Source organism: Muscardinus avellanarius, assembly GCF_963383645.1.
Source record: "Muscardinus avellanarius genome assembly, chromosome: 11".
Taxonomy (NCBI): domain Eukaryota; kingdom Metazoa; phylum Chordata; class Mammalia; order Rodentia; family Gliridae; genus Muscardinus; species Muscardinus avellanarius.
The window spans coordinates 19,298,773-19,312,177 of record NC_137797.1 but is presented as its reverse complement, the minus strand read 5'-3'; the positions used below and the strand labels follow the sequence as shown (position 1 = coordinate 19,312,177).

At 46.3% G+C, this 13,405-nt stretch overlaps 1 protein-coding gene across 1 annotated transcript in view; it reads right to left on the bottom strand.

Annotated features, from left to right (window-relative positions):
* The window catches only part of LOC308269425 (putative tetratricopeptide repeat protein 41), a gene marked incomplete at both ends in the record, with an annotated part of 92,650 nt that overhangs the window by 22,525 nt on the left and 56,720 nt on the right, over window positions 1–13,405 (bottom strand). Inside the window, 4 exons of the mRNA XM_080704807.1 lie at window positions 674–807; window positions 5,266–5,418; window positions 6,061–6,208; window positions 9,013–9,184. Coding sequence (XP_080560933.1) covers window positions 674–807; window positions 5,266–5,418; window positions 6,061–6,208; window positions 9,013–9,184 — 607 coding nt within the window. The remainder of the gene's footprint in view (window positions 1–673; window positions 808–5,265; window positions 5,419–6,060; window positions 6,209–9,012; window positions 9,185–13,405) is intronic.

Below are 13,405 nucleotides of genomic sequence, written 5' to 3'. Positions count from 1 at the left end.
GGGGCATGATGTATACCCTACAAAACAATAAAAAATGGCCTGAAAAAGGTGTGTGTGTGTGTGTGTGTGTGTGTGTGTGTGTGTGTTATCATACTGAGAATTAATCCTAAGGGCATTCTACCTCTGAGCTATAACCCCAGCCCTATTTTATCTTTTATTTGAAAATGAGGTCTCACTAAGTAGTAGAGGGCCTGGCTAAATTGTGCAGGCTGTCCATGAAACTGTCCCAGCCTCCCGAGAACTGGGATTACAAGTGTGCACCACCACACCCAGCTTGGAAAAATTCTTTTTTGTGTGTGTATGTGTGGAACTGGAGATTAAACCCAGGGCATTCTATTCTCCGTGCTACACCCCCAGGCCTATTTCTTATTCTTTATTTTGAAACAGGGTTTCACTAAGTTGTGGAGGGCCTCACTAACTAGATGAGGCTCCTGCGAACCTGTGATCCTCCTGTCTCAGCCTCCCAAGGACTGGGATTACAAGCGTCTGCCGCCACACCCAGCTGAAACAATTCTTTTCTAATAAAGGTAGGTAGGTAGATTGCAACAACAATCAAAAAAGTAAACAGAACAGGAATTGTTTCCAAAATGAAGACATTTTCAAAATAAGCATCGTATGCGGGTGAAACAGGGAAACCTCGGCACCTTATAACAGAGCTGATCGGAGCAGTTACCTAATTTACACAAGGTATCGCTGAGGCTGCTGCTCAGCTGCTTCTTGACCAGGAGGGAGCTGACCGGGGCGCCTGCATTTTCCTTTATTTTTATCACTTGTTTATAATAATCAATTACTTGCTTCCTTTGGGACCTGGAAAACAGAAATTTAAAGTTTTGCATTAAAGAAACATGACGTTCATTTATATATTCATTCAGCAAATGTTCACTGAATGCATGCGTGAGGACGGGAGCAAATATGAGCAAAACTAACCCTCACCCCGGGAGCTCCCTGAGGCCCCGGGGGGCTGAAGAGTGACGCTGGGCTGCACTTTGAGTGAAAACCCGAGGATCTGGGACGCTAACACTGAAAAGTGTGCAGAAGAGGATAATCGGATCAAATTTATATTTTGTTTTTGGAGTGAGGGGATTGAACCCAGGGGCGCTCTACTATTGAGCTACACCCTGAGACTTTTTTTATTTATGTATTTATTTTGGTTACTGGGGATTGAACCCAGAGACATTCTAGCTGAGTGGAATGCCCCACTCCTCCTATCTTATTTTTCTTTTTCTTTCTTTTTTTTTCTTTTTTCTTTTCTGTGTGTGTATGTATGATACTAGGGATTGAACCCAGGACCATTCTGCCTCTGAGATATACCTCCAGACCTATTTAATTTTTTTATATTAAAACAGGGCCTCAAGTAGGTGTGGCTCCCAGCACCTGGGAGGCGGAGACAGGAGGATCGAACAGGTAGGTTCAAAACCAGCCTCGGCTACTTAGTGAGGCTCTCAGCAATTTAGTGAGACCCTGTTTCCAAATTAAGTATAAAATAGGTCTAGGAGTATAGCCCGGAGGTAGAAAGCCCCTGGGTTCCACCCACAGTACCACCAAAAATAAAATAAAATAAACAGGGCCTCACTAAGTTGCTGAAGTTCTCGTTAAACTGCCGAGGCTGACCTTGAAATCCTCCTGTCTCAGCCTCCCCAGTACTGGGATTACAGGCATGAACCACCACACCTGGCTTATTTTTTATTTTGACACAGGATCTTGTTAAATTGTGGAGGCTGGCCTCAAGATTGTGATCCTTCGGCTTCATCCTCCAGAGTCAATGGAATTACAGGGGTGTGACTACACCAGATTCAAATTGACATTTTAGAAAATTGACCTGGGTAGAAGTGTGGGGATGAACTGAAACGGGGAAGGCAGCCAGTCCAGAGGAAGGACAATGAAGGTCCGGGCTAGCGCAGTGGCCTTGGCTAGTGGACGGGTTGGCTGTGGGGTGCTGATGCTGGGGAAGTAGCTGAAACCCCGGAGTGACAGGAGCAGACATGCAGTGGGTCCTGGGGGTGAGCACAGCGGCTCCTCGCTCGCCTCTCTGAGAGGCCTGAGAAACCAGTCAAGTGTCTCACCTTCCTAAGCCTCAGCCTTCTCACGCTCAAACGAATCACAGAGCTGCTGTGAGAGTTGAATGAAAAATTTACGCCATGTGTTTGGCACAGTGGCCGGTAATAAACATCATTAAGATGTGTCGTTAAGAGGCTGTCTCGGTGCCTGCAGAGAGCGGCTGGGTGTCAGGGAGCCAGGGGCACGCTGCAGCCTGATGCTGGAGCACCGCAGGGGACGTCCGATCGACAGATGGACGGGCATATCCGCCGCTGATGACCGAGGTCTTGGGCACAGATGACGACAACAAGACGTGACCTCGTGGAGTAAAGGCTGAAGCCCTGGGCATGAGTGAGGGAGGCGTGATGCCAAGGCTGAAGCAAGCAGAGAGCCTAGGAACTGAACTCGAGGTGGAGGAGCTCACAAACCCACTGGGAGGCACGGTAGAGGAGGCCCTCCGGGCCCTCCGGTTTCTCGGGCCTCCAGCATCAGCCCTGGGAGGCGAGCGAGGAGCCGCTGTGCTCACCCCCAGGACCCACTGCATGTCTGCTCCCGTCACTCCGGGGTTTCAGCTACTCCCCCAGCATCAGCACCCCACAGCCAACCCGTCCACTAGCCAAGGCCACTGCGCTAGCCCGGACCTTCATTGTCCTTCCTCTGGACTGGCTGCCTTCCCCGCTTCAGTTTATCCCCACACTTCTACCCAGGTCAATTTTCTAAAATGTCAATTTGAATCTGGTGTAGTCACACCCCTATAACACACACAGTGTGGCTGCACACCAGGACAGCCGGAGGGGCGGGCACAGTAGCCAGCACAGGACCCTCGGGCGCCTGCTGACTTCCCCAAGAGTAAGCCTGGAGTTGGGTGGGGCAGGAGTGGAAGCCAGAGGATGGAAGGGACTGGGGAGTGAGCAGCACTGATGGAAGACAGCTGCTGGCAAAGGGGCTGAAAACTGGAGCCATGGAGGCCGTTCCACTGTGATGGGTCCCTGTGCCTCTTGTGACATTGTTCTTTTTCTCTGTCCTGTCCTTTTTTTATTTTATTTATTTAATTATTATTTTTTTATTTTTTGGTGGTACTGGGGTTCCTGGAAACGTTTCTACCTCCGGGCTACACTCCCAGACCTATTTTATATTTTTATTTGGAAACAGGGTCTGTTAAGCCAGCACGGCTGGCTTCGAACCTGCGCGATCCTCCTGTCTCCGCCTCCCGAGCATGTCTGGCACTGTCCTATGTTTTTAATGTTTACTTGTTCGTTTTCTGGTACTAGGGATTGAACTCAGGAGCATTCTACCTCTGAGCCATACCCCCAGCCCTTTTCGTGTTTTATTTTGAAACAGGGTCTTGCTAAGTTTCTGAGGGTCTCACTGAATTGCTGAGGCTGGCCTCAAACCTGCAGTCTTTGAGTCTTCCTAGTACTGGGATTACAGGCATGCACCACCGTGCCTGGCTTAATTTTTTTTTTTTTTTTTTGTGGTACTGGGGACGGAACCCAGTGGCCTACTACCTCTGGGGTACTCTCCCAGACCTGCTTTACATTTTATTTGGAAATAGGGTCTCACTAAGTTGCTGAGAGCCTCACTAAGTAGCAGAGGCTGGCTTTGAACCTGCATGATCCTCCTGTCTCGGGTTCTCAAGTACTAGGATTACGAGCCTGTGCCACCACACCTGGCCCCGTCTTAAATTTTAATTGTTTAATTTAACTTATCTGTCCAGCCCTACCCACCCCAATCTACAAGGTCCTCAGGATCCCATCGGTCCTTTTTTAGTGCATGAGAGCTGTCTCAAAGGCCCTGGTCACCAAGGCAAAGGAGCTACACTTGTTTGAGAGCAGAGTATCTCTTGGTCTTGACCAGTGTGGAAGAGACAGTCCCCTAAGGACAACCTTGAACAAGGAAAAAGGACTCTCCATGTTGGGGAAGGCTGGCAGCCAATACCAAGGCCTGGGCAGAAGGCATCCATGTGTGGCCAGGTCTCCTGCACAGAGGCCACCCCCAGACAATGGCTGGCGGTATTCAGGGTCTCGGGATTCATGCCCTTCCAGCTGTGGGTCTGTGGCAGGGTGGCCTGGGCAGGAGAGCTATTTTGGCCAGTATGCTAAGTGCTTAGATTTTTCTTTTATAAGTGGTCAAGCTTCTTGCTTCTCTAAAGAAAGTTCTATTCTCTGTTCCCTCGGTTGGTCCTAAGTGGAGTGATTGAGGCTTATGTGACATCTTGTGCCTCAAAGGTCACCTGCTAGGAACAAACTAATAACCTGGTCACTCTGTGTATTGAGCCTTTTAGTATGCACCAGGCATTCTGCTAAAGTCTTTACATGTGAAATCTAATCTTCAAGGATCCTGGGCTGAAAATACTATTACTAGTCATTTTACCAACGAGGAAGTGGATGGAAACCAGGATGTTGAAGCTCCTGTCCAACCTCTCACTGTTTGTGGCCCAGAGTTGTGCGTACATGTGTTACAGTGGATTGAACCCAGGGGTGTTCTATCTCTGACCTACAACTCAGTCCTTTTTAAGTTTTTTTTTTTTTTTAAAAACAAGGTCGGCTGGGCGTGATGGCACACGCTTGTAATCCCCACGCTTGGGAGGCAGAGACAGGAGGATCGCGCAGGTTCGAAGCCAGCTGTGCATGCTGGCTTAGGAGACCCTGTTTCCAAATAAAAATGTAAAAATAGGTCTGGGAGTGTAGCCCGGAGGTAGAAGGGCTTCCAGGAACCCCAGTACCACACAAAAAAATAAACAAAATAAAATAAAAACAAGGTCTCACTAAATTACTGCATGCTGGCCTTGACCCTGTGGTCCTTCTGTCTCAGCCTCCCAAGTACCAAGATGAGATGGCCCAAGTCCTGACAGATAAATCAAGATAGAACTCTCAGGCAGGGTAAGGCCCCCAGTTTATAAACAGAGACAAAGAAGTGAAAGGCCCCCAGTGGTAACCCCAGACCTGATTCTGGTGGATTCTGGCAGGGATCAAGAGACACACTTCTTGAAACATTTCATTAAAACTTAATTTTTGGCTGGGCGTGGTTGCGCACGCTCGTAATCCCCGTGCTTGAGAGACAGAGACAGGAGGATCACGCAGGTTCGAAGCCAGCCTCGCTGGCTTAAGAGACCCTGTTTCCAAATAAAAATATTTTAAAAATGGATCTGGAAGTGTAGCCCAGAGGTAGAAGGGTTTTCAGGAAGCCCAGTACCACCAAAATAAATAATAAATAATAAATACTTACTTATCATTATCTTTTAGTAAGAAAAACATCACATCTGCTAAAAGTTCCATAATTTCTCCAACTAGCATGTTTTTCTCTCCAAACAAACTTCTCCTGATATTTAAGCACTCCTGAAATTTCGTTTTAGCAAGAGAAGTGTTTCTGGCAACCAACCTGAAAATGAAACGCACGTGTGGGGTCCACCTGGCTTGAAGAGCACTGGCCACATTCAGTGCTTTATCAAGCATGATTCTCATAAATAACCTTGATATATACAAAACTTTGTCCTAGGGGATACAGAGAATAACAGTTTATAATAGAGATTCAAGAATTTCAGCATCATTTATAAGAAGATCGTGTATATCTTTTTTCTCTTTATCTTTTTGTGCTGGGGATTGAACCAAGGGCCCCTCTACCACTGAGCTACATCCCCAGCAATCTCATTATGAAGATATCGAAGCACTGTTTTCAACCTCATCGACATTTGGGCTGGACAATTCCTCATGGCTGGGGCTGCCCTGGGTACCGTGGGATGTTTAGCAGCACCTGGCCTCTACCTGCTAGAGGCCAATAACAATCCCCCCAATCCTGACAACCAAAAATGTCTCCAGATGTCGCCGCAAGTGCCCTGAGTGAAGAGGAGTTTCTCAATCATCTGAGCTCCACTAAGCCAGAGTTTAGAAGTGCAAAGGCCAGCATTTCTTAACCAAATCAGGGAGGAAGTGGATTAATAGGTGTGAGTTGAGCATATTAATCATAAGAAGAAAAGCTAGTCCGGAACACACAAACAGATTAAAAAATAAAACACATGTTTACATGAGGACACCGTCGGTGTATTTCATGGTAGCTCGATCACAGGGACTGTTGTTCACCAACTTGGACACTTCAGTAGTATATTCCGAAATGTGATTTTCTTTTAGATACTCCTCAGCTGCTGATTTCACCAGGTTATTCAGCACTATGACTGTAGGCAAAGAATAGTGTGCTTGAGATCTTCTTTTCCACAAAAGAGTTAAATCTTTGAATATCCATAGGCCTAGCATTTAATATCATTTCTTCATCACTGCCAATCGCCAGGGTTTTTTTTTTTCTTGATAAACCAACCACTGACTTCTATTGTATGGGGACTGGTTTTTATGGAAGGCAATTGTATGTGCACAGCAGTTGTAGGGCCAAGGAGCTAAGACAATATATTAAAACCGAAGACCAAGTATGTTTTGAAAGTGAACAGGTGCCGGGCATGGTGGTGCACGCTTATAATCCCAGCATCTGGCACGCTAAGACAGGAGGATTGCAGTTTGTGGCCAGCCTCAGCTATTTAGTGAGGCCTTCTTCAACTTAGTGAGACCCTGTTTCTAAATAAATAATTTTAAAATGGGTCTGGGGGTGTAGCTTGTAGGTAGAACGCCCCTGGGTTCCATCCCCAGTACCGAAAAAAAGGAAAAAAAGAAAGAGAACAGGTTAGGAATACAGTGAGAATATGGATATAGTGAAGTCGGTCATTTCCTTGGTGGTGGCTCCTACAGCAGGCAGCCAGCACAGTACTACAAAAAATACAATGAAACGAAATAGCCTTATAATCAGAAGCACATAAATAGGTCCTATGAGCCCAATTAATAAATCAGGCATGGTGGCACAAATCTGTAATCTCAGTACTTGGGAGGCTGAGGCAGGAGGATTAAAGGTGTGTGGTCAGCCTCAGTGATTTAGTGAGGCCCTCTGCCACTTAGTAAGACCCTGTTTCAAAAAATAGAATAAAATGAGCTCAGTGCCTGAAGTAGCTCAGAGGTAAAATGTTCCTGAGCTTAATTGCTAGTAACACACACACACACACACACACACACACACACACACACACACACACATGCATGCACACAAAGTAATAAGTAGCAGGCTGTGCCTGCCTTCTACAGATACACATTGACTTGGGCACGCACTGTATATGGAGGCCCAAATATTTGCTCCTTTATTAAGATATACATAGATATAGATATATAGAGATTTTTTTATGATACTGGGGTTCCTGGAAATCCTTCTACCTCCAGGCTACACTCCCAGACCTATTTTATATGGAAACAGGGTCTCTTAAGCCAGCAAGGCTGGCTTCCAACCTCCACGATCCTCTTGTCCCTGCCTCCCAAGCGCAGGGATTACAAGCGTGTGCCACCATGCCCGGTTTAAGATATATATTTTGAAAGTAATACAGACTTTTTTTTTTAATGGTACTGGAAATGAAACCCAGGGACATTCTACCTCCGAGCTACACCTCCATCCCTATTTTTTATCCTTTTTTTGGTGGTACTGGGGTTCCTGGAAGCCCTCCTACCTCTGGGCTACACTCCCAGACCTACTTTCATATTCTTTTTTATTTGGAAACAGGGTCTCTTAAGCCAGCACAGCTGGCTTCGAACCTGCGCGATCCTCCTGTCTCTGCCTCCCAAGCGTGGGGATTACAAGCGTGCGCCACCACACCCAGCTAAAATGATAAGCTATTTCTACCACAGTGGATTTACAAATGGGAACCTGAGAGGGCAAACACCTTGCATAAGGTGACCTTTGATATCTACCCATGGGGGCAGACTGCAAAACACAGCAGCCTGCTCCACACCAGCTTGCATTCAACCCTCCTTTATGACACTGATCTGTACCTCCCCATCAAAGGATGAAGCCTGGAGACCTGGTCTGGCCAATCAGATGCAGCTCTAGGGGACACTGTACCAGCTCTGAGTCTAGCCTGAGACTTTGCCCTCCTCCTGGAATCCCTCAAGCCACCAAGTGAACAGGCCCGGGCAATCTTCCTGCAGAATGACAAACACTTCCCCAGCCCTGTCACCTAGTCAGACACCCGCAGACACTTAAGTGAGGTCCTCTAGCCAGCCCCACAGGCCCGCCAGTCAACCTCAGACACTTGCATGAGTGTTTCATTCTCCCGCATTTGATGCCTGCAGCCACTGTGGCACCTCTAATACAACAGAGAAAAAGAATGTTTACTGCACCAACGTACAACAGTGTCTATAATCCATATATCCAAATCTAAGAAGTCCATCCTGGGCCGGCTGAGTGGCTCAGCCCATCCTCAGGCATATGTACGAAAGCTAACTGTTATTTTAAACCACCAAAGTTTGGGAGTGGTTTGTTATACAATAAAAGCTAATGAGCACATCACGAGTCTTTCAGTCTGACTGTGAATTAGTGGGTCAAAATTAATATAGGTTGATTATTCCTTACCCACAGTGCTTGAGACCACAGACATTTCCAATTCAGAGGTTTGGGGAATTTGGAGTATTTGCATAGGCAAACCTTAATTTGTAAACATTTTAGTCTCTGTTAAATCGGTGGGACCACAGTGGCCCCAGACATCATATCCCAAGAATTAAATGATCAGTGAGTCCCTAAGTGTGTGCTGGCCACTGTCCTGGGCACTCTATAGCCTCTTGCGGACACCTTACGAACACGAACATGGTGGCCCAGAAAGCTTAAGGGTCACTTTAAGGGCCCAGAGCAAGGTGGTGGGGAGGAGGGACCTGAGCCAGTAAAGATGGCTGCAGAGTCGGGGCTCTGGGCCTCTCCTCAGTGTTCTGAGCTTCCTTTGAGACACATCTATCTGCCTTCAACATTCTCAAGAATGGTCTGTAAGGAAGAGGAGCACCTTATTTCGGTGCCCACACATCCAGCCTTCCAAAAAGTAAGGCAACAAAAAACCTGCATCCACTTTGCTTCCTGGCGGGAAGAGTCAAGCTCTGACCCGGGTCTCTGCAGGTGCCGTACCTTTCTGTTTCACCAGGTCCTGGCTTTCTCTTAAGTCACTGAGTGAAAAACACAGCAGGTTTGACCATGATCTCTGGAAATACTTGAACCCTTCCTTCGTCATTCCAATTTCAAGGTACAGCTCTCCGATGGCGTTCTGGACTTTCAGAAGTATTTCTGTCACGGAATGGCTCTGCACCAAAGGAGACAGGGAACAGCTCCTGGGAAACCCAGCCTCAGGACAGGCGCGGGTGTCCCGCACCTGCCAAGAAAGGCTCATTTCCTACAAACCTGTATATACATCAGTTTTCAGGGAATTTCAAACATTTTTTTAAATAAATGGTTATGATGAAGGATTGAGAGACAAACTAAAAATGCATTTTGGACAACGTTCTCATGGGTCATTAGCTAATGGTAATAACATTTTTTTTGAAGACTAACCTGACAGTGTCTCGCACACGTTAAGTGTTCCAGGGGAGGTGGTATCTAGAATTCTAATGAATCACTGGAAGTACTGCTTGGATTCACATGTGACCAGAATGTTGCTGACTTGATGTCAGACACAGTTGTGCTTAGACACTTGAATTTCAATTCTCCTTTCTGGTTTGGTACTTTATTTCAGGGCACTTAAACTTCATTAACTTAAATCATGTCTCCATCAAAACCTTATCAATAGTGGGGCATGGTAGTGCATGACTATAATCCCAGGACTTGGGAGGCTGAAACAGGATTGCAAGTCTGAAACAGGATTGCAACTCATTAAGGTACTGTTTTAAAATAAAAAATAAAGAGGGCTGGAGTTGTAGCTCAATGGTAGAATGCTCCTGAGTTCAATCCCCAGTACCACATGCACACATATACAAAAAAAAAAACTTATCAATACATGAGAATACCCTGGTTGGTTAAGATCTTTAAATGTCCAGTCCAAGAAGTGAGAGTTGGTGATAAGTTACTGTTTATATTTCGTTTTGGGAATCTAACTTTTAATACTAATATACATGAATGTGTCTAGTAACTAACAAAGCTCTATCTGGCATGGTCAGAGTCCTGGGTTATGTAATACTTTATGCTCTACCACAATGTTAGCCCAAGAGGATTGACTGAGCCTGGCTCCCTGTTGCGAATTTAATGGCTGAATATTTCTATTTTTCTGTACCTCCAAATGTGTCCTTCCAGGTCAAACTGGCCTATTGATCCAGAGCTTTGGAACAGGTTTCCTGCAGACAGGTTCCATCTGCTCTGAGATACCATGGTATAGAATTCCTGGACCCATCCCATGGTTCTTCTACCCCCTTGGGGATATATATATATATATATATATATATATATATATATATATATATATATATGGTGTGTGTGTGTGTGTGTGTGTGTGTGTGCACGCATGCCTGTGCACGCACACAGGACTGGGGGTTGAACCCAGGGGCATTCTGCCTCTGAACTACACCCCAGCCCTATTTTTTATTATTTTTAAATAGGGTTTCACACACCGGGCGTGGTGGCGCACGCTTGTAATCCCCGCACTTGGGAGGCGGAGACAGGAGGATTGCGCTGGTTCAGAGCCAGCCTCGCTGGCTTAAGAGACCCTGTTTCCAAATAAAAATATAAAATAGGTTTGAAAGGATAGCCCGGAGGTAGAAGGGCTTCCAGGAACTCCAATACCACCAAAAACAAAAACAAAAAATGAAATAAGGTTTCACTGAGTTGTGGAGGGCCTTGCAAGTTGCCGAGGCTGTCCGTGAAATGCAATCCTCCCGTCTCAGACTCCCAAATGTTGGTATTACAAGCATGTGCCACCATGCCCTGCTCCTTTGGGAATATATTTTTAAAAGCCCCTCAAAGCAATCATTCTAGACATATCCCTATAGCTCTTCCTCCAAATCCTCCACTTCAAAGGTGGCCTCCAGTTGGGCGTGCTGACACATGCCTATAATCTCAGTACTTGGAAAGCTGAGACAGGAGGATCATAAGTTTGGAACCAGCCTCAACAGCTTAGCAAAACCCTCAACAATTTAGCAAGACTCTTTCAAATTTTTAAAAATTTAGCTGGGCGTGGTGGCGCACGCTTGTAATCCCCGCGCTTGGGAGGCAGAGACAGGAGGATTGCGCAGGTTCAAAGCCAGCCGCGCTGGCTTAAGAGACCCTGTTTCCAAATAAAAATATAAAAAGTAGGTCTGGGAGTATACCCCGGAGGTAGAAGGGCTTCCAGGTAGAAGGGCCCCAGTACCACCAATAAATAAATAAATAAATAAATAAATAAATAAATAAATAAATAAATAAAATAAAATAAACTAGGGCCCGGAGTATAACATGGAAGTAAAATGTCCCTGTATTCAATTCCTAGTACTAAAAATAAAAAACAAAGGCGGCAACCATTCTGACTTTTCTGAGCTCAACTCTACGCTGTGAGACTGGCCTCACTGTGATGTGACAGCGACTTCAGCTAGACCAGGAGCTCTGCAAGGACAGGCACCACTGCTGCGCTCGCTGTGGTCACCCATCCCCTGGCACAATGCGCAGATGAGGCGAGGCCCAAAGATGCTGGTGAGTGAATGAACAAGTGAGGGAATGAGGGAAGCAGTGGCCATTAGGCATTTGGTTATGACCTAATAAAAACACTGGTGCTTTCCAGACACCTGCCAGCAAAAGAAGATGTGGACACCTTCGTGGGACAAAAGATCAGTGCAGAGGAAAATTCCACAGTCCTAATAGGAAAGCACATAACTAGTGTATGCTACTCCCTGAGAGTTGAAAGATGGTTGAAAGAGTTTCAAATTCTCTTGTTCGTGGTTGTGTGTGTGTGTGTGTGTGTGTGTGTGTGTGTGTGTACATGCACACGTACACGCATGTGTACGGGTGGTGCTGGGAATTGAATCCAGGGGTGTTAGGTGTTATTCCTCTAAGCTGTATCCTTGGTCCATTTTATTTTATTTTATTTTATTTTATTTTATTTATTGTGATACTGGGGATTGAACCCAGAGGCATTTTACCTCTGAGCAATACCCCTATTCCTATTTTGTATTTTTTATTTTGAAACAGGTTCTCACTAAATTGCAGAGAGGTTATCTACCAAAAAGAATAAAAACCAAAATATCAAACTAATGCATGAGCAACCATGTTCATAGATGCACAATTCACCATTGCCAAACTGTGGAACGAACCAGCCAAGATGTCCTTCAGCAGATAAGTGGATTACAAAACTCTGGGATGTGTACTCAATGGAATTTGCCCAGCCATAAAGTAGAACAAAATTATGGCATTTGCAGTGAAATGTCACAAAAAAACAAGAAATCAGATGCTTTCCCTAATGTGCAAAAACTAGGGAGAAATGGGTAACAGGAGGAACTCTAGATGAAGGAGATCCTATAGAGGAGCAATTAAGGTGACCTATCTGAGGGGATGGGAGGGGGGAAGAAGGAAATTCTTTAAAGCGAATGATGTACTTAAACAAACATCAAAGTTAATCAGGAAACCAAGCATGGGAAGGAGGGAGAAGGAGGGTAGCGGTTAGGGATTGGGTAGGGGCTGACTGGGTGATGTGTGCATGTATATCTCAAGGTTTTTTTTTTTTTTTATCCTATTAAGAAGTATGACTACAGATTTTGCCTTCCAGCACCAGGCTCCAGAGAGGAAGGGAACTCATAACGGACCTCAGAAACCAGAGAGGAGATACACCGGCCTCACACCCGAGAACGTGGCAGCAGTGCCTTACTGCTGGCGGCAGCGGCGAGTTCACCGGACGGCACCAGACCAACACACTCAACAGCCTACCAAGCTCCAGAGAGAAGCGGCGGACAGCGAGCGGAGGTGAGCTGCTGCGGAACAGCCGGGTGGGATTCGGCAGATTTCTCGGCGCAGGTAGCAGCTAAAGCTCCCAGGGGCTGGGCTCAGCGCACCCTGCAGGGACTCAGAGTGGAGTTCAAAAACAGAAAAGAAATATGCCAGCCTCATGGCTGAGGGCGTGGCAGCGGCGCCATATTGCTACTGGCGGCAGCAGCAGCGAATTCACCGAGTCCACGACAGCTCCATCTGCTCACTCAACAGTGAGTCAAATTGCAGTCCCTAGAGGAGAAATCCCAGTACTGTACTCCCAGGGACTTGACCCAGTGGGGGAGTGGTGGTGGGAAAGATATTACACCATAGGAGAACGCCCAACCTGGCACCCCCCCCCCCATCGTCTAAAGCAGCCTCGATTGACTCCCTGGGTCTGAGACTCTGCGATACACCCAGTAAAGGAGTAGGGGGACTGAGATACCACAGACTCGAGATCCAGAGCACTTTAAGTGAAGTCGTAGTGACCCAGGGTAGAACCCAGAGAAGGCACAAACTTCCGAAATCATGGGAAAGAGGAATAACAATGGAGCAATGAATGCCCACAACCCCACAACATCAGAACCTGATAAAACAGAAATTC